Here is a 21,535-nt window from a genome sequence, read left to right as displayed (position 1 = left end):
ACAAGGGCGGGCCAGATTGGTTTATTGAGGGGTGTTTTTCTGGGCACAGCGTTACTCTACCATATCTCTATTTTTCCCATACCCCGGTCGCCTGCAGCTTGCTCTGCCCTTCATACCATCACCAGATATGGCGGGGATACCAACATTTTTGAGCTCCCCCCACCGTATGCAGCGACCGCAGATTCTCCAGTCCGGTTCTGAAATTTTTCAGTACCTGCCCTATAAGACGACCCCTGAATTTTGAGACGTTTTTCCTGGGAAGTCTTATACGCAGGAAAATACATTATATGCAGGTTATAGACCAAACTTACTTACTATTATGCTATGTTTGGTTAAAAAAAAAACACCCAGAGAGTGGCCAACCCCTTTCAGCATCTAGATTTATTATAGCCTCCAACTCTTTAGGTAGAGTCCCAGCCCTTCCTGAGCCAGGACACATTTTAATATATTGCTGTGTTGTAAATATATCGGCTTTATCTTGTAAAATCTGTTTCCCAGTAATCCTATTTTGTTTGCTCACCTGATTTATTTTTTTTTACTATCATAGTTTTTTGTACTCCTCTTGGCATACAACATGATTTGGCCTAGAGCCCAGTTAGGTGAAGATATAGCCCTTAGTCATGTATTTCAGCACACTGCCTGCCTTTGTTATATGTTGTAAAAAATAGTTGTGATTTGAAATGTGATGCTATGCTACTAATACTGACATTGTGAGTCCCAGCGTACAGAACTATGGAATAGATTTAGTGGACTATATTTGAAGTGTAACTGTCCCTTAATTGTCTCTTGCAGAAATAAAGTACAAGCAAGAAACTATAATAGGTTTTATTAGGCAAGAAAAGCCTCTTTCTGTACTCAAAAAGCTGTTTTGCAGCCTCCCCCCCCCCTCACTTCTTATCTGCTCATTATCAGGCAAAGCCGTCTTTATTACAGAGGAGCAAAGTGAAGACTCGTTTGCTGAGTTCCATTATAACCTTTGGAGGGGGGAGGTGCCGAGGGGGATAAGTGAGCAGGCAGAGGAGACAAAAAGCTGTACAGTTTGTAGACTGGGCACATAAAACGCTGGATTCAGGGGTCAGAAAGGTCATTACTTATCTGGGAGCTTGGTGAGAGAAGATTGCAGGATGATGTTTCATACAGCCCTGCTTTTCTCTTCTCTGTGCTCACTCACTCCCCTTGGCCCCTCCCCCCTCCATAGAGCATAATGAACACAGGAATCCTGCTTCTAACGTGAGGGGGAAGTAGAAAAACAGCTTTGTGAGTATAGAAGGAAACTCTTTTGACTAATAAAACAGAGTTTCTTATATCGATTGTTCTATTGATTCCAGAAAAGTGACAATTTAAATGATAGTTACCCTTTAATATATTTAATTAATAGGAAGCCTACTAGACCTGGTAAGTTTTGACATTTTTCATCAGTAAGTTCCATGATAAAAAGCTAAAACGTTTGAAATCACAAAATACATGAATCTAAAAGCTATAACATGTGGCATGGCACAAACTAGATACATAACAAACATCAGATGAGAACATTAGCTGACATAACTAAGTGATTGCTTGTAGTCTGGCAACACTACAAATAAATATGGTTTTATACCATTTTAACATAATTGACTACTGGCCAGAAACTCCAACTGAGCCGATCACTTAGGTGGTTTCACTCAGATGGTGGAATATAGGACTGGGACCAGGTGATGGTGAATAAATGTGGTAAACAGTTGGAACCGTAGATTTCAGTTTCTCATATTTATTTGACAAATTAATCTTAATAAGTATAAATAATAATTAAGGCTGAACTGTTTATTTCCCAGGGAGAAGACCAGAAGGATTGAGAGGATATGACTCAGCGGGTGTTCTTACTGGAAGTGAAGAGTCTAATCGTGCACAGCATGCCTTAAGGTAATCCATTGTTATCTGTTAGTAATTGTAGTTGCTGAAATCAAGTGTCCTAGGCTCTGATAACATCACCTTAAAGGAGACCTGTCACCCCCCGTCCCGGGGTGACAGGCTCCCGACCCCCCGTTACAGCCCCCTATACTCACCTGATCCCGCCGGGTCCCGCTTTTGGATCCGGTCGGGTCACGGAGATATCAGCTCCCGAAGCCCGGCATGCGCGCTGACAGGAGAGTCCGATGCCCATAGAGAATGACGGAGCATCGGACTCCCTATTCATTGTCTACGAGCGTCAGACTCTCCTGTCAGTGCACGCGCCAGGCTTCGGGAGCTGACCGGATCTCCGTGACCCGACCGGATCCAAAAGCGGGACCCGGCGGTATCAGGTGAGTATAGGGGGCTGTAACGGGGGTCGGGAGCCTGTCACCCCGGCACGGGGGGTGACAGGTCCTTTTTAAAGGAAATCTGTCAACTGCAGTTCACTTTCCAAACTGCTGACACTGTTAGATAGCTGTTAGGTTGTTGAGACACCTGGTACCGTTCATATATCTGTCTGTGCTTCCAGAACATTTATTTCCCAAGTATCTGATACGCTTTCCTGAGCTCCTGATCACCTCTTCCCCTCTAATCCTTTACCCTGTTTGAAGCTAGCTGTCACTCAAGCAGGCTCCGGTATGGGAGGGGTAGTTCCAGCTTTAAGCTGATCAGGAGCTTGGATAAGCCTCTCTGATACTTTGCACTGAAGAATATTAGCACTTTTTCCCATTTGGGAAACACAGCTTGATATATGGAAGGCGTGAGCTCAGCTTTTGATCTCCCTTAGTAGTACTGTAGTAAAAGCATTACATACATTTCGAACATGGTGCCCCAAAGTTCAGGCCTTAACATACCTGTACATTATGTGGTGTTAAGGGGTTAAACACTTTTCTGCCAGGTATGGCAATAGGTAAAAGGTGGCATGGCCTAAATGTGCTGAATTGGGCTATTTTTAACAGCATTTAGTGACATGCTTTATAGAAAGCCTCATGGACATAGATGACAATAGACAGTCTGTCCCCTTGAAATGAATGTGAAACATTACTGAGTGGGCTCTGTGACCTTTGAAGAGGTCATTCCACAGGGAGCTGCTATTGTCTCCTCTATCTACTGGTGTCACATGTTGCTGCAATGCTGTATAAATCACTTTACAGCAGCCTCCTTTTATCAATACAGACACAACAGGAAGTCTCAGCTTAGTTTTATCCCCAGTAATGAGAATGAAAACTGCAAAATATCAGGATTATTTTATAATATAGATAGAAAAATGGAAAACTAGACAAAACCTCAGCAACAACTCTTTAAAAATATGTTTAAGATAAAAACATTACCCTTTAAGAATTAAACTTTGAATAAATCTGGGCCATTGTATTTAGTTCATATAGTGTGAATGATTTACATTGAGGGGCGCATAAAAAAAGTTGACTGGGTTAATTTAGTCAGATGGGTGTGAACTTTTAGGACAGACTATAAGCCCTTATATCTGTGGACTGGGAGGGAGTATAAAGAAACTGGAAAACAAAGTGTGTCTATTCCACCATAAGATAATGATTGATAGTATAATCTCATTTTTTGGGACTTTGAGGCTACAGATCCTTTTCAAATAAGTGTGGGGGGTGTAATGTTCATTTAAAAAAATCTGTTGATCCCTAATGAGCGTCCTATTTTGTTCATAAGAGAAACAGATCGCTGATCTCAGGGACACCAGTCAAACGATAACACTGCCGCCTGCTAGGGAAAACGCTCAATGCAGTAAAATCCTAGGTGCATTGCCCCCTGGGAAACATGAATATGCAAAAGAAGAGCCTGTGGAGCTTCATTGAAGAGTCTCAAAACACAGGACTAGCCAGATATCCCTCCGGGAAGGACCCAGCCAAGGGGTGGCTCCTGTAAGGAAACCACCAAAACCACCATATTAAGTGGCCTAGAGGTCAATATAATGACAAGGAAAAAACCAAGGCCAGGTATCCATCCACATTACAGCTGTTTCAGGGTGTTGCCCCTCATCAGTGTGGAGCAGGATTCTGGCTAGGGGGGAGCAATGCCTAGTAGAGCCATAAGAAAAACAGATCGCTGATCTCAGGGAGACCAGCCAAACGCATATTCATATTGCATATTCATATTTCCCAGGGGGCAATGCACCTAGGATTTTACTGCATTATAGGGGTATTCCCCCCAAGAGCTAAAAAAATAAAATGCTCCCAAACCTAGCTCGTCTTACTCACCAAGTCCCCCTGAGTATTTTGAGCCATCTCCCGTCTTTCTAGCTGCTTCCATTCCATAGTTACATGTATTCAACATGGCGCCGGCCAGAAAACTACATTTCCCATCATGCAATGCTTATGTCTAACTGGTACATGATGTAGCAGAGCTAATAGTTGAATGAGCGGCATAGCAGAGTTGAGTGAGCGGCATAGCAGAGTTGAGTGAGCGGCATAGCAGAGTTGAGTGAGCGGCATAGCAGAGTTGAGTGAGCGGCATAGCAGAGTTGAGTGAGCGGCATAGCAGAGTTGAGTGAGCGGCATAGCAGAGTTGAGTGAGCGGCATAGCAGAGTTGAGTGAGCGGCATAGCAGAGTTGAGTGAGCGGCATAGCAGAGTTGAGTGAGCGGCAGAGTTCAGTTAGCGGCATAGCAGAGTTGAATGAGCGACATAGCAGAGTTGAATGAGCGACATAGCAGAGTTGAATGAGCGACATAGCAGAGTTGAATGAGCGACATAGCAGAGTTGAATGAGCGACATAGCAGAGTTGAATGAGCGACATAGCAGAGTTGAGTGAACGGCATAGCAGAGTTGAGTGAGCGGCATAGTAGAGCTGAATGAACAGCGTAGTAGAGCTGAATGAGTGATATGCTCATCAGGTCAGTTGGGGGGGGTATGGATGTCTGGTGCCGCGGGTGGCCACCGCTCATCAGTCAGGTGCGGGAGGGGGGTGTGTCGGGTCCCGCTCATCAGGCGGCCGCTCATCAGTTCAGGTGTGGGGGGGGTGTCGGGTGCTGCGGGCGGCCACCCGTCATCAGTTCAGGTGCGGGGGGGGGGGTGTCGGTTTCCGGGGGGGGGGGGGGTTGGGTGCTGCGGGCGGCCACCGCTCATCAGTTCAGGTGCAGGGGGGGGGGGCAGGTGGTGCGGGCGGCCACCGCTCATCAGTTCAGGTGCCGGGGGGGGGGGGGTGTCGGTTGCCGGGGGGGTGTCGGGTGCTGCTGGCGGCCACCGCTCATCAGTTCAGGTGCCGGGGGGGGGGGGGGGGCAGGTGGTGCGGGCGGCCACCGCTCATCAGTTCAGGTGCGGGGGGTGTCGGGTGCCGCGGGCGGCCACCGCTCATCAGTTCAGGTGTGGGGGGATGCTTTCAGAGAGGGAGACAGTGATCAGCAGCAGCTGTCACTGTGTCAGTGTCCTCCCTCTTTTCAATGTGCTGGGTTAGAAGCGATAACCCGGCCCATTGAAGAGACTGAGGACACGTGATGACGTCTCAAAGGGTCGGGGTGGACTGAGAGCTGATGATTCTATGCAATCGGTGGGGGTGGGGGCACCTAGTAAACAACAAATCTGTGCAGAATCCATAATAACTTTATATTGGAAAGATGGAAAGCTACGGGTGGGCAACGTATTAATGCAAAAATAATTTTGGGGGGAATACCCCTTTAAGCGCTGTGTTTTGAGACTCTTCAGTGAGGCTCCACAAGCTCTTCTTTTGCATACCTATTTTGTTCATGCCCATAAATGCAGTAAGTACGCATGGCCATATTGCACTGGATGGATCCTACTGCTCTTCCAGCCCTGTTCACTGTATAGATCCGTTTGTGGCAGCCATGCTGAACAGCTGATTGGCCAGAGTGCCAGATAGGCCATCAGATTCTTTTTTTTTTTTTTTTTTTTTTTTTTTTTTAATACGTATGCTTCCCTCTCATCCTTTTATCATTACATTCGAAGAGCTATAACCTTTATTTTTTTCTCTGGACACCGCCATATGAGGGCTTGTTTTTTGTGGAAAGAGTTGTAATTGTAATGACACCATTTGGGGGTATATGCTGTGTATTTTATAAACTTTTGTGATAGGATTTCTTCATTACTTTTGAGGTTTATAAAACAGGACATATTAAATTCCCGTATTAGCTGGATTGCCCACATTTCCCTGTGGTACCATACGATAGAGCACTAGCCGTTCCCTCAACAATTTCTGCTCAAGGTTTATTGAAATGCGGAAGATTTGCTATAAATATCTGAGTATGTCACCTTTTCTTCTTACCAATGCAGCCCTAAGTATGAAACCCTTCCAGAAAGAGGCGATATCAATCAAGAAATGCGCAAGCGTCAGGAGGAGGATATGATGCAAATGAAGGCCAAGATGGCTTTTAAACAATCCAGATTGAACTTGTATGCAGGGGATATGCCTCGAGCGTCTATGTTGGACATCTCTAGGGATCCTATACGAGAAATTGCCATGGAAACAACAATGACACAAAGAAAATTAAGGGTATTTATTGATTTAAGTGTTTGTTTTGTGATTTATGACAACGCTGTTACCTAAATAGATTTCCAACTTGGCGTAAAACGCTGAAACAAATGCTATAATAGCTGGCTTATAGGAAACCTGTCAAGTGGAACATGATGTTTAGGCGGCATGTTTGTTGTTTTTTTTTGTTTTTTTTTTTGGAGATGACAGAACAAGTAAGGTGGAATGTAGTGGTTTAACCCCTTACCCTGTCACATATTCTGGGCCTTTTTTTCAAATCAACTGGTATCAGAAAGTTGTACAGATTTGTCATTTACTTTTGTTAAAAAAATCTCAAGTCTTCCGATACTTCGATCAGTTGCAGGAAGTGAGTGTATTTTTTCCAGTCTGACACAGTGCTCTCTGCTGCCACCTCTGTCCATGTCAGGAACTGTCCCGAGCAGGACTGGTTTTCTATGGGTATTTGCTACTGCTTTGGACAGATCCTTCTTAAGGAACTCATGTCTTCTTAGTGAAGTGGTTCTTCATTGTTCTCATAGTGTGGGAACCTCCTCAAGAAGACAATGAATGAATGGATGAGTTATAGTTGAAGTAAATAAATAGTGGTTTATTTATTTGTAGGTTGAATGCCTTTTTAGATAGAAAGGTTATCATTAAATCTGCATGTGTCACTTTGATATGGTAATCTGTCCACTAATTTATTTGTACCAATATATTTGCTGTCCAAAGGATAGAGTAATCTTAAAGGAGACACATCACCATGAAAATGCTACCCAAGCTATCAACATCAGGTTATAGAGCAGAAGGAGCTGAGCGAATTTATATATATCTTTATTGGAAAAGATTTAGCATAACTTGTAATTTATTGATATAAATCCATAAAGAGTCCAGTTCATTGACACCGCCCACTGGACTCCTTATCACAGAATGAGCAGAGACTTTAATCAACAAGTTATACATAATCTTTTCCCACAAAGATATATATCAATCTGCTCAGTTCTTCCAGCTCTACAACATAATGGCGATGGCTTATATAGCATTGTCTTCACTCTTTGTTTCAATAATTTATCTTTTCCCCTTCAGAAGTTTTTTGGGCCAGAGTTTGAAAAGATGACTCTTGAACCTTGCGTCTCGCTGGATCTCCCCAGGTCGATTTTGGTAAGAACGCCGGATTTTCTGGCATCTCTTTGTAATTTGCAGTTATTATTTTTCCTTTTTAAAACTTTTTTTTTTTTTTTTTAAAGACCAAAAAGGGAAAGAATGAGGAAGCTCGGCGTAAAGTGAACATCATCCTTCTGAGTGGACAGAGGCTTGAGTTAACCTGTGATGTCAAGTCTACCTGCAAAGATGTCTTTGATATGGTGGTGGCTCATATTGGTTTGGTTGAGCACCACTTATTTGCCTTTGCAATGCTAAAAGGTAAGTTATATTCTATTATTATTTATTTTTTACCCTCTTATGTTAGAGATTTAGCCTGCTTAGGGATTCATTATTAATATAGTAAATATTTTTAATATTTTAAGAAGTTGTAACGTAACAAAAAAAAAAAGTGAAGTTCACTAAAGTAAAACCACAAAAAAAGAACATGATGGATTAACATAAAATATGTGTGTGCTCCTCTTAATGGATCTGTTGACTCCAACAGCTGTAGGAGGTGGGTCCCCCTCCCCTGTTCAATTAAGTCACACCCTTAACTGTAAACGATCGCAAACAAGATTATTTATTGTTAACCTGAAATCGTTCACCATATTACACCGAACGATGGTCGTTAGTTACGATCGTTACTACGATTGTTATTGCGATCATTACTGTGATCGTTTACTCCTTCTGATCCCAGAAAAACAATGAACAATGTGCAATTACACTGAACAATTAGTGAAAAAATGCGGAACTTGAGCGAATGAATGTGGAATTACTGCGAATGATTAACAATAATTTTAGGTTCAGATCTAGATCAACGACATACGAACGTTTTTTCGATCGTTGCCTGCAATTACACAGAACGATTATCATTTAAATTTGAACGATATAACGATTTTTCGCACGATAATGATCCCGTGTAATAGGGCCCTTAGGGTGCGTTCACATGTACTTGATCCGCAGCAGATTTAATGGTGCAGATTTGATGCTGTGTTCAGTTATTTAGATCAAATCTGCTGCGGGTCTGCAGCATAAAATCCGCTGCGATACGGTATGTGTGAAGCTACCCTTAAAGAGAACCAATCACACCGAATATGCCCCTAATGTTAAGGAAACGTGCTGGTACATCCCCCAGCATGCTTCCCAAACAATCTTACATTTTTGAAGTCCCGCGCTGTATGGTAATAAGGTGTAAGTAGTCACGGTGGGCATATGTAGTCATGGTCCTGAGCGGCTGTGAGCGCTGTAATCACGCCCAGAGGGGTGTGATTGAAGGAGCTGGCTCTGCCGACGTCACCCGTGGATTGCGTTTCACGTTGGCGGTGCGGCAACGTCTTTAGCACGCCACGCATGCGCAGTACGGCAGGAGATAACGCTGATGTTCTGCACTTGGGCGGCGTGTTAAAGACGTTGCAGCGCCGCAGACGTGAACGCAGCCCAGGACCGCAGCGTTCACAGCCGCCCAGGACCATGACTACAGCCGCCCACACCATGATTACATACGCCCACCGTGACTACTTACACCTTATTACCATACAGCGCGGGACTTCAAAAATGTAAGATTGCGCCATAACCAAGGAGGGCACGGAGGGTACAGGGGGATGTTTGGGAAGCATGCTGGGGGATGTACTAGCACGTTTCCTTAACATTTGGGGCATATTCGGTGTGATTGGTTCCCCTTAAAGGGAAACTTCAGTGATTTTTTTTTTTCTTTCAATTCAACTGGTGTCAGAAAGTTATAGATTTCTAATTTACTTCTATTTAAAAATCTCAAGTCTTCCAGTACTTATCAGCTGCTGTATGTCCTGCAGGAAGTGGTGTATTCTTTCCAGTCTGGCTCAGTGCACTCTTTTGCCACCTCTATCCGTGCAGGAGAGATTTTCTTTGAGCTTTTGCTACTGCTCTGGACAGTATCTGTCACAGTCAGAGGTGGCAGCAGGGAGGACTGTGTTAGACTGGAAAGAATATATTGCTTCCTGTAGGGCATACAGCAGCTGATAAGTACTGGAAGACTTGAGTTTTCTTAAATAGTAATAGTAATTTACAAATTTATATAACATTCTGACACCAGTTGATTTGATAGAAAAGGAAATTGAAGGAGTTCTCCTTTAAAGAATTCTTTTATCCAATAGGTACATGCAGTAGGGGCATTTTTACTGCAGTTTGTGTATTTGCAATACTATGCTAAGATTGATGATGCTTGTGAGGACATCGAGGCCACCAGCATGGAGCAATATAGGTTATTCTTTTTTAGCAAATGAATTATTTTTTTATGTTGCAGACAGTGAATTCTTCTTTATTGATCTTGACCAAAAATTGTCCAAAGTGGCTCCAGAAGGCTGGAAAGAAGACGCCAAAAAGAAAGGCAAAACAGGGGTCAACTTCACCTTGTATTTCCGTGTAAAGTTTTTTGTTGATGACGTCAGCCTTATACAGTAAGCATATTAGTTTCCCTTGCTATACACATAGATATATATTATTTAGTGGTCTTGACTGACTGCTTCTTCTCTCTGCCCAGACATAGCTTCACCCGTCACCAGTACTATCTGCAGCAAAGAAGGGACATATTAGAGGAACGTTTACACTGTGATGATGAGACTGCTTTGCTTCTGGCATCCCTGGCTCTTCAAGCAGAATATGGAGACTACCATCCAGATGTAAGTTCTTGCAGCTCAACAAAGAGACCATGCAAGATAACATTACCTTTGTCTATTCCTTACCCTTCAAGGGATCAATGAACCAAATTGGTGGGATCAAAAGGAGATTGAGCCCTCTAATGTATTTGAACAATAATAATAATAATAATTATACATTTATTTGTATAGCGCCAACAGATTCCGCAGCGCTGTACAACATTTTTTTTCCTGGAGAAAACCGAAGCATTTCCAAATGGCAGGGGGTTCTTCTCTCTGCTGCCTGCCATTTGACTATGGATAAATTGGTCCTAAAGCTCCCAAATATCAAGTGATTGTGAATTATAAAAAAGATGATGTATGGTTTTCAAAAGTTAAAAAAAAAAATCCAGTGGTGTTTGGTACATAGTTTTGCTATAAACATTCCATTATAACTAGCGTGTTATTCAATGCAGCTCATGCTCTTTGGTTAGGAGTCCAGTGGGCAGTCCCTATCAGTGATTAAAGCGACTCAGTACCCACAATCTGCCCCCCCCCCCCCCAAACCACTTGTACTGTCCAAGATCTGTTCTGGGGTCTGTTTGGTAGGTGATGCAGTTATTTTCCTAAAACAACTTTTAAACTTTTAGCGTGGCCTAGAGCACCCATGCACTAGGCCTGTGACACCTCTCCGTCCCTCTTCCCCGCCCTCTTCACACCCCTAGAAAGATTTCTCCTATTCATCACTTGTCTGAACATTGCAGATAAGCCTTAACGATCCAGCACATGTGCAGTGTTCAGACAAGTGATGAATAGGAGATATCCTGCCTGGGGCATTGCTAATGGTGAGGAGGGCGGGGAGGAGGGACGGAGAGGTTTTGCAGGCCTAGGGCACAGACACTCTAGAACTGCAAGTTTTAAAGTTCTTTTTTTAGGACAACAACTGCATCACCTGCCGAACGGACCCCAGAACAGATCTTGGATTAAAAGCAGCTATCTGAAGGTACAAGTGGTTTGGGGGGGGGGGAATTTTGTGGGTACAGAGTCACTTTAACAACTTTCTCTGTATGTACAATTATTCAGAATGCCTGTCAATCACTGAGTAAAGGTCCCCTTTTACATGATTCTTGTAGTTTTCAGATCAACACCAGTGCAAACAGCGCTGCTGTGTGATCCAGTATCCAGCTCTCCTTTGGCTGTCAATCATTCTGGAGCAGGAGCAGGACGGTGGGATGCCGGACCACACAGCAGTGCACTAGGCATGTATGCACTGATGTTGGTCTTGAAACTGATCGCATGTATATATGCATATTCAGTTTCCCTTTGCTATTGGCAACACATCTCCTGTTTACAATGGAAGATTTGCGTCCAATATCGCCAATTTCTTACCCCCGCTCTGTATCATGTGCTTTCAGATTGGACTGCATTTTCATCATTACAGAACAGATAATATGATCTGAAAATGAAATATGTGTTTATATTATTACAGTTCAAGGATGTAACCAGAGGTGGTTCCCATTGTACTTTCAGGTGCACGGCTTAACCTATTTCCGGATGGAACATTACCTTCCCGCTCGAGTGATTGAGAGACTGGATCTTTCTTATCTGAAGGAAGAGCTGCCCCGGCTGCACAACACTTACGCTGGAGCTTCAGAAAAGGAAACAGAAATTGAATTCCTAAAAGTAATTACATCTCTTTGTTATTTTCTGTTTTCTGTGATTTAAAACCTTCGAGAAACCAGATTCTTGTTGACCTAGATTCCAAAACTACAAATAGGTATTGTCCTTACATTTTACATCTGAATATTCTGTATGCTCATAGTAATGTCATTTCTGGTAATTTATCACTATCAGGATCTGTATTTTACCAATAATAATCAACGGCCATTGTTGTAGGTTGCAACAACGGCCATTGTTTATTGACAGCGGCTGATTACATTATAGTGTATGGAACAATGGCTGTAGTGTATACAGGGTGTATACACTACGGTCGCTCTCTGCGGCCACACAAAATAATTGAAAGGTCTATTTTGTACAGCCAATGTTAAGTAAACAAGGCCGTACAAAACAGCCTGTGCTCGCAATGTAAAGTACGACTCCCGACTGGAGTGTGGGCACACCCGAATGTGCCCGCATTACAATTAATATCAAGTTGTGTGAAACTGGTTCAGTTGCCCCTAGCAACCAATCAGATTCCACCTTCATTTTCCAAAGAGTCTGTGAGGAATGAAAGGTGGAATCTGATTGGTTTGCTAGGGGCAACTGAGCCGGTTTCACTTTTACACCATGTTTGATAAATTTCCCCCTTCTTAGTCTATACAGAAACAACACGTATACCTACAGATGTAGGCTATGTTCACACGTTGTATGACGCTGGCCGTTCCGCGACCCAGCCGAGTCACGAAGTGGCCGCTGTCAGAAAGGACCATCCAGACCGGTACTGCGGTACCGACCGGCTGATCTTTACTACCGCTGAATTCGGATGCGGGCACATCCAAATTCCCCGCTGCTCACATTGTGTGAACTGACAGGGTTTTCTGCAGCCTATTCATTGAATAGCGGCCGCAGAAAACTAACATGTCAGTTTCTTGCGGTGCTGCCAGGGATCCCGGCGGGGGTGTATAGTGTATTCACTTGCTATTATCTTGAGGAACATTGGTGAAAGTTTTGGCTGTCCAGGCATGATGGGAGTGGTAGTTTGCAACAGCTGGAGAACCAAGGCTCCCTATATAAGATTGCAGAATATGTTGGTGCTAAATAACTAACTCTTTCTCACTAGGATGTCCTCTGTTCTAACCTGTTCTCGTATTACAGAATATTAACAGCATAGCTTGTCTCTCCATTATTTTGGTAGGTATGCCAGAGACTTCAGGAGTATGGGGTTCACTTTCATAGAGTGTTTCCTGAGAAGAAGTCCCAGACTGGTATCCTTCTTGGAGTGTGTCCTAAAGGTGTGCTCATCTTTGAGGTCCACAATGGAACCCGGGCTCCAGTACTGCGATTCCCATGGAGAGAAACAAAGAAGATTTCTTTTACTGTAAGTCTGACAATCTGTACAAAGCAAAGGCCGCTCTGGCCCACAGCTTTATATCTCGTTGGGCCGCAGCGTTTGCTTTTACCTTTCTGTAAGCACTGTTCATATATGATCGTTGGGCAACTAATGGTTCTCTTATTGCAGTATGCATGGTCATTGTGCAATCCACATCTAAAGGTCCCCATACACTTTATACTGGTGTTTGCAGGGACAGGTTCGACTGTCAGTAAAGTACAAGTGTATGGGGGCCTCTCCAGACTCCACTGACAGATGATGTCGATATAGGGCTTGTGTGTGATAGAATTTCCCTACCTGACCTTTTTCGTTCTTGAAAAGATGAGCTGCCACCACAGCTGCTCATGTGTATGGGGAGGACGGGGGAAATAACTGTTGGTCGAAGAGTTGTTCAGCCAGCGGTTATTGAAGGGGTATGACACACTTAAGGCTATATTCACACTACGTATATTTTTGTAAAACCAATAATTTGTACAACGGCCGTGATTATTACGAGAATATACGTTGCATTGCTGCCTATGGGATCCCGGCCGGAGCATATGCACAAAGTAAACGCTCCGGGCAGCATCCTCATGGCGCCGCAAACAACTGACATGTCAGTTTTCTGCGGCTGCTATTCATTGAATAAAGAAACCATGTCAGTGCACACTATGGAGCAAGGGCTAAAATCACACTCCCCTCCTCTAAAGCTGTGCTGTCCTGCTCTGTGGTGATTCTGTCCATAAGCTGGCCGACCATGGAGGAGCATGTGACCATGCCCTCTGTGTCCTCCAAAGGCATATACAGACACAGTGGTGGACACTGGGGGCAAGGTATAGTCACATGCTCCTCCATGCTCGGCCATCTTATGGACAGAATCACCACTGCGGGGTGGGGTAGTCTGCAGCGAGAGCATTCTCCACTGCAGCTTATTGCTTCTCAGAACAAGGGGTCAGGTGGTGATTTTCCATGACTACAGACCCCTGTCACCACCAACATTATCTATTCTTGTTTGTTTTAGACAGCCCCACACACTTTAGATTGATGTCTGAATCATTGTCTGAGTTCATGTACCAAATGGGAAGCATTATTTATTTTTATACTACTATATAGGTTGGACTTGAGTGTCGTGGGTTAGCTGCAAATCCTTCTTTCCATAAATTACTTTTTAATTTTTCCCTTTCAAATTAGCAAGATTGTGCCATAAACAAAGTACAAATATGAGGGATTTTTTTTAAAAACATTTTATGCAGAATCTTCGATAAGTTGACGTCACTAGCTTACTGTAGTAATGTGCACGATCGGCACATGTGTAAGCTATTAATCTACCATTGACAAAGCATAACACGTTGAATTGTAATTTTTCAAATTTTTTTGGCTGCAGAAGAAAAAAATAAGTTTGCAGAACACATCAGATGGAATCAAGCATGTTTTCCAAACGGACAGCAGTAAGACCTGCCAGTACCTCCTACACCTCTGCTCTTCCCAGCATAAGTTCCAGCTACAGATGAGAGCCAGACAGAGCAGTCAGGAGACGCAAGATATTGGTAAAATTAACAAAGCTTTTCTGTATTTCATATGGTTCTCCCACAAGCTTATCCTTTACCTTGGGCCCTGACCTGTTGCCATAGACTTTTGTTTTACAAAGAAAAAAACATGCCCAACAGTTATAGGAGACCCTATTCACTGTCATGGGAGAGCTTTCTAAGCATGCTATGTGACCTATGGAGAGGTCATTGCATCGGGACAGGGGGCACTGAGCTCTGAACATCAGCTATTTTTATACTAGTATCGCCTTTCACTGTCTTGTCTGTGATTTTAAAGGAGAAGTCCGACAAGGGAAATTTTTTTTTAAACTTGCCAGGGAGGGGGTGGGTGAAATAGAATAGTAAGCAACTAAACCACCCCCCCACCTCCCCCTGGCTCCAGCGTTGGCGCCCAAAGTGATGGGATTTGGCGCTGACAGGTTGAGCGGGCCTGATACGGACCGGCTAGGGACTGGTGTCTAGAGTGTTGGACTGCTCGCACCAGCGCTGGAAGCTGGGGAGGTAAGTGCATATTATTTTACTGACCCACCGACCTGCCAGCAAGTTTGGAAAAAATAATCCCTGCCCGGACTTTCCCTTTAAGACAGACACTTCTGTACAGACCAGGAAGTCTCAGCTTATTATTAGGCCTGGTGGCGAAAAATTTTAGGATTATTTTATAAAATAGATAGTAAAAAAAAAAAAAAAAAACACTTAATCCACAATTCTTAAACACAGGCTCCATTGGGAGCTGTAGCGATAGCCATGTCATCTCAACCAACTGTCAGTCTATTTATTTATTTTTTTATTTTTTTATTTATGTATGTTAGAACGGACATCACTGTGGAGCTTGAACATCCAGGCAGAATCTCTCCGGGGACTTGGCATAGCCCGGGCAATCAGTACAACTAGCTTGGCCAAGCCAGTACTTTGAACAGGATGGCCATACGCCTGTGTCTATCCAGCCTGACCTTCTGAAGAGACTTTCTTGCTCTGATTTGTCAGCTCTTCAAAACACATATTGGAAATGGGCCAAAGGACAGACAACCAAGAACCCCTGGGAGGACCGTCCTCGGGTCATTAGCAAATCTTACCATGATCTCAGTCAGGTTTCTCAGTCTCCGCAAAGGAGGATGCTTAATACTAGGAAGGACCAGTCCCCCTAATACACTGGAAGAACTGATGAGCCGGGCATCTTTTCATTATATGGCGAAGTCTGACACGGAGTCAGTGACTGGATATGGAAAGCTGAATGAGTATGTTACATTTACTTCTTATTTTATTTCTTTATTACGAGAAAAATTCTAGTGACTGGAGCGAATATATGAAAATTCGGAATAACATGCTTACTAGTGTCAAGCAAACTTTCAGAACTGAATGGGTTCAGCAACATTCTCCGAACCCAAACCCTTAAAATTTGACTCCTGCTTTAGGGACTCCAACTAGAAATGCTGAGTGTGGTGCGGCCCGAGGGATCCTGAAACAAATCCTGACTCCATGAAGATTTAAACTCTGGCCATGGTGCTCTAGGGTATATTCACATGTCGCAGCCCTCGCTGCAAGCCGGCAGGTCCTGTCAGTTCCATAAACTACATACTTGCTGCCTAAACGACCGCAGGAGTATGTAATCCAACTTCTACTCCCGCCGGCTCGAGCAGCATACTTTACCTGTCCTCGCTGCGGGTCCGTTGCCTGGGCAATCGGCTGCGGCTGGGCAACACCACTTTGGCCGGAGGGAGCATCCCGGACCGTGCAGCAACAGGTAATGTATGCTGCTTACAGCCTCTATTTAAGCATATTACATACTCGCTGCGGTCGTTTAGAAGAGTTGTAAACTGACAGGACCTGCCGGTCGCAAGAATCGCTGCGAGCTGTGAATATACCTTACACACTATGAAAATGTATTGACATATGGTTGCTGGAAACTTGTGGTGCTCAGTGGTAGGATGGGACCATCAATCCACAGTAACTTAAAGAAACCACAGCACTCACAACTGCATAAAGAATCCTTATATAGAGTGTTTCATTAGTAGAGTTAAATGTGACACCAATACAGAGGTTATAGAATTAGTACAACATAAATCTTACTACTACTTGGATGCAAAGCAAGTGCCGACGTTTCAACCCTCTCAGGCTTTGGTCACAATGAATTTGTGTAGTGGCGAAGGGGGTAGGAATTCTTTGCACTACACTGAGGGTTCCTATCTATCTGTCTGCTTTTCTTTACACAGAACAGTCATGATTAAGGCTGAAATGGTGGCACATGCGTTTGATCCAAGTGGTAGTAAAATGTATGTGGTACTCATTTCTTAACACAATTGTTCGTGTCGCATTTACCATTTGCCAAGTTTCAAGGTCAGCAATGTTTTTAATTAATGTATTTCATTCTAGAAGACCAGGGGTATATGTAGCATTGCTGAAAGTCCTGGCTCAATCAAAAAGATGCACCCCTCCTTAGGGCAACATAGAGTCACTATTGTACATAACATTTTTCTTTTTGTTCAGGTCAAAATCATTCTCTGGATTTAATAGGAGCCTCGATTTGCGGAAACCCGAATCAGACTCCTCATCTATGGATGACAGCGGCCAGGCCTATGTAGTGGGTTAGTATATTATTCTATTTAGTTAACTTAACAGTTCACTTAAAGGAATCAGCAGGTTTTGATCATTCTATACCCCCCCCCCCTTTGTTGAGAAATTTGAGCCAGTAAAATATATAAATTAGGTCCTGAGTAGAGATGACCGAACAGGGCCGAGGTTCAGGTTCATATGAACCTGAACCATCGACATTTGACTCCCGCTGCCTTCCCGTTCCATGGGGAAGGCGAGACAGCCCGAGTACCGCCTGGAAAACAGGGATACAGCCTAGGTAATAGGCTGTAATCCCTGTTTTTTGGGCGGTACTCGGGCTGTCTCCAAATTCCCCACTAAACAGGAAGGCAGCGGGAGTCAAATGCCGATGGTTTGGGTTTGTACGAACCTGAACCTCGGCCCTGTTCGATCATCTCTAGTCCTGAGATGCACCCAGGTGAGGTGGGTGTGATCCTTGGCCCCCAGTGCACCGATCGGCCTGTCCGCCACCTCTGATGCTCACGCGTACTTACAGCCTACTATCAGCGGTTAGTATGCCCAAACCTACTCATAGTTTTGGTTTAATTGTAGGGAGAGTATGTTTGTTTCCAACCAATTTGTCCTTTTTTTACAGCACAAGGGTTTCTTATTGCACAAGTATCCTGATTTTATTTTTTAAATAATACTATGCATTACGCCTATTACATAAACTTGTTCTGTTCAGACTAATTTGCATTTCATTACTCTTATGACAGTCTCTAGTTGATGTCTCAGTCATTCATGTAGTAGCATGACCTGCCAGACTTGAATGAACACCTGTTTGATGACTTTTGTGCCTATCTCAATGATGCGCTCTTTTTCACATATTGATCATATATATATACTTTGTTGCAGGTGTCAGTATGCATAGCCTTGGTAATCCTTCTTCGCCAAACCTTTATAAAGGAAATGGTACGTGTTTCAGAAAGAATTTGTATTTTTTCTATGTGTGGGACACAGCATAGTTTACTTTTTTGGGGTTACAGATTTAGGTGGCACTCTCTCCACTCTGTTCCTAATTTCTCTGTTCTTTACAAACACACCTGGCACTGGCTGTACCCCCTGGTTTTTATACTATAAGAAACCTACTATGAGTTAATCAGACTGCTAATGAGTTTTGGAGCAGTCAAGAACAATAGGCGTAAGAACAAGCTGTAACTTGACACAGACCTCGTAACATCTTCACAAGAACTGCAAAGCATTCCTGCATGTATTAAGGATTAGAAAACAGATTGAAAGAGAAATAAATGAGCCCCATGCAATAACTAGAAACTAATTAAATTGCGAAATAATTAGCTAATAGAATGACGGAACATTTCCTCTTGGTCCATTAATAATGTTTACCCTTGTTATGGTCGGCGCACTGGTAGAATGTGGTGCCAAGTGGTTGTGGGAATGCCATAGGCTGTATATATGTTTACTAGGACTCCTTAGGGCTGCATTCAATTTCTTCAGCCACAGGTAATCAAATGCAGAGCGTTCAAGCTCGGAAGAACCCGGGCGTTTTCAAGGTTCCCTCTTTTCTAATGATAATTATATTCCTTTGGCCTTCGGAGCCTTTATAGTAGCTTATATTCCTCTGGTTGTTGAGATCATTCTGCATAGATATTGGCCCATGTGGACAGGATTGCCGAAAATTAAATGGAGGCACTGTTGTGCTCTGAACAATTTGTGCTACTATGTTCATGAGATGTTGTATAGGATTAGGATCTGAGGTTAAGAATGTAGGGAAAGCATGGAACCAATACATGACTTGTGGCATTGTACATTGTCCTGCTGAAAGTTTCTGTTTGGCATTGGGAAAACAACTGCCCTGAAAGGATGGACTTGGTCAGCCATAATAAGCCCTTCTCCACAGATAGTGTTGAGTTGACCTGTCAAACTGTTTGAGTTTGGCAACGTTATCTAAACCCGAACACTTAGGATTTCATTCCATGTGGCTGCAGAAGTTTGATGCCATCTTAGGTAGTGCTGGAACATGGGGATGACCATAGGCTGTGTCCATGTTTTCCTGGCAGTCCTTGGGCTGTATTCTACTTTGCAGCCCATGGAAATCAAATGCCGAGCCTTCGGATTCAGGGAACATTGCCAAACCCAAACAGTTTGACAGGTCCACTCAACACTATCCAAAGGTATCAGAGGACTCAGATTATACAAGGAAAAGATTACTCAGAGCATCTTACCACTTTTAATAGCCTGAAGGCATTTCAAACGAACGTTGTTCGGTGCTTGGTTGTGGCCATGAATAGCCAAAGATTGGTACACCTAAAAGTACCCATTAAAAAACAATGGGACAGCCAAAGTTTCCTTTAACTTGTTTAAAACCACAGGATCCTCTTTTACTGGTTGTTTTTTTATTGATCTCCCCATTATTAGTTTGCTCTCTACATCATTGTATGAGAAGACCTCACAAGTTTGGCAATTTTTGAAATTCTGTCCCCGACTAGTCTATTGCTGATAACCATGCCTTGTTCCAAGTCACTCAGTTCACTTTATTTTCCCATTCTAATGTGGATTCACGCATAACTGATTTACGGAAAACATGGCTGCTTGATATTATTCTTCATTCTGGGGTGATCGCTCTGGTCTCCGAGCTCCAAGCAGGAAAAGGCAGGTGTCTCCAATAATGCAGCCATTCGATGTATGTCTTTACACAGATCACAGTCGCATCTGTTCTTTATTACGAATACCAAATTCCTCTATTTCTCAGACAATCTGTGCTTTCTGGATAGTTGGCAACCCTCATCCTATACTGTAATGTAGAGAAATGGACTTTGATATTTTTCATTTATATGGCGCCAACATGTTCTGCACATGTCTTGTAGATTACCCCCATTATAATGTAGGCTAACATGGGCTTGCTTTAAAAAAAAAAAAAAAAATCTTTCAAAACAAACTTTAATACTTTGAAATTCTGAAACTGAAGAGATCAGCACTTCCCGTGAACTGCAGGAATATTTATTTTACTCATCTGGTAAATGTATAGGACTGAGCACGAAATGGTTGGTATGTAAGATGAAAAACATTATAGGTAGGTTCATATTTTAGGTTTTCTTTATGATCAGAAAGGTATGTTTGTCTATGGACCAGTAGTGTGGGAAGCCTCGCTCGGTATAACATTTCAGTGTAAAGATATATGAAGCAGAGCGGGTTCACAAGGTCATTCTTGGATTCTCTCTGGGATAGAAAATGTTCGCTCTGCGGTTGTTAACATTCTTGTCGGGTTTGTTTTGCTGACCAGATCCTTTACAACACCTTTCAATCACTGATGGAACACAGATCTAATTTTTTTTTTATCCTAACGACTTCCATCTTTCGCTTAGCTTCAGTCTATGGGTTGTTATTCTTCAATGTCCACATTCCTGCATTGATTCCAGTCATTGTTCAGCTGACGCTGAAGCACATTGAAGCGACAGGAGCTCAGATCATTATTTCTGTCTTCATTTTGGAAATGGAAAAGATAGAATTATTAGATTTTGCAAACGAAGTAATACGATACTTCATGAGAACGTTTAGTCAAATGGGACATGTAAGATCCGGCATGCTGTTGGCAAATGTTATATGAGACTAAGTAATATTTCATTGAGGGCCTGGGTAGGGGGAAGAAACTGTTCTACTAACCCCTTAATGGCCACAATACGTCTTTTGTCTGCGGGGCAAAAGTAGCCTGCCACTGGTCTCCTTGGATGTTGTATGACAACATCTTGCTTGTATGAAAACCTGCTTGTAGTTTAAAGGAGAATTCCAGGCAAAATCAAGTTTAGGATATATTATTGCCAAACAAAAGTTACTTACTACCGCATGAAGTGTTCACTTCTCTGTACAGTTGTTGACGTCACGTCGCATAAACTGCCGGCTCCTGCTGCTGCAGTCCTCCTGTCAACTAAAGGGATCCCCCCTCCATCCTTTCCCCAGCTCCCTGCACCTCTCTTCATGCTGAAGGTCAGGGAACTGGGGGGCCGGTGGGGGTGACCCCCGCTGAGAGGAGAACCGGCAGAGCAGCGGGAATTGGCGGCTGCCAGACTAGCAATGGTAAGGCGGCCGACATGGACAGAAGTGCAGGGCGCTGGGGGAGGATGGAGAGGGCAATCCCTTTAACGGATGGATGGACGGACTGCAGCAGCGGATGGATGGACTGCAGCAGTAGGAGTTGACAGTTTATGTGACGTCACCAACTTTACAGAGAACTGAACACGTGATGCTGTAATAAGTGCAGGGAAATGCACTATGGGTGCGTTT

At 43.4% G+C, this 21,535-nt stretch overlaps 1 protein-coding gene across 1 annotated transcript in view; it reads left to right on the top strand.

Moving 5' to 3' along the window:
- The window catches only part of LOC138780863 (tyrosine-protein phosphatase non-receptor type 13-like), a gene marked incomplete at its 3' end in the record, with an annotated part of 52,837 nt that extends 32,012 nt beyond the window's left edge, over nt 1–20,825 (top strand). The window contains 15 exon segments of the mRNA XM_069956744.1: nt 1,812–1,899; nt 6,182–6,401; nt 7,464–7,538; nt 7,625–7,799; nt 9,802–9,955; nt 10,039–10,177; nt 11,663–11,815; nt 12,987–13,169; nt 14,545–14,707; nt 15,517–15,617; nt 15,619–15,840; nt 15,842–15,942; nt 17,192–17,289; nt 18,152–18,208; nt 20,674–20,825. Coding sequence (XP_069812845.1) covers nt 1,812–1,899; nt 6,182–6,401; nt 7,464–7,538; nt 7,625–7,799; nt 9,802–9,955; nt 10,039–10,177; nt 11,663–11,815; nt 12,987–13,169; nt 14,545–14,707; nt 15,517–15,617; nt 15,619–15,840; nt 15,842–15,942; nt 17,192–17,289; nt 18,152–18,208; nt 20,674–20,825 — 2,081 coding nt within the window.
- Between the last annotated feature and the right edge of the window lie 710 nt (nt 20,826–21,535).

Source organism: Dendropsophus ebraccatus, unplaced genomic scaffold, assembly GCF_027789765.1.
Source record: "Dendropsophus ebraccatus isolate aDenEbr1 unplaced genomic scaffold, aDenEbr1.pat pat_scaffold_885_ctg1, whole genome shotgun sequence".
Lineage (NCBI taxonomy): Eukaryota > Metazoa > Chordata > Amphibia > Anura > Hylidae > Dendropsophus > Dendropsophus ebraccatus.
Note: the sequence above shows the minus strand (reverse complement) of the source record. Positions and strands in the feature narration are given on the sequence as shown.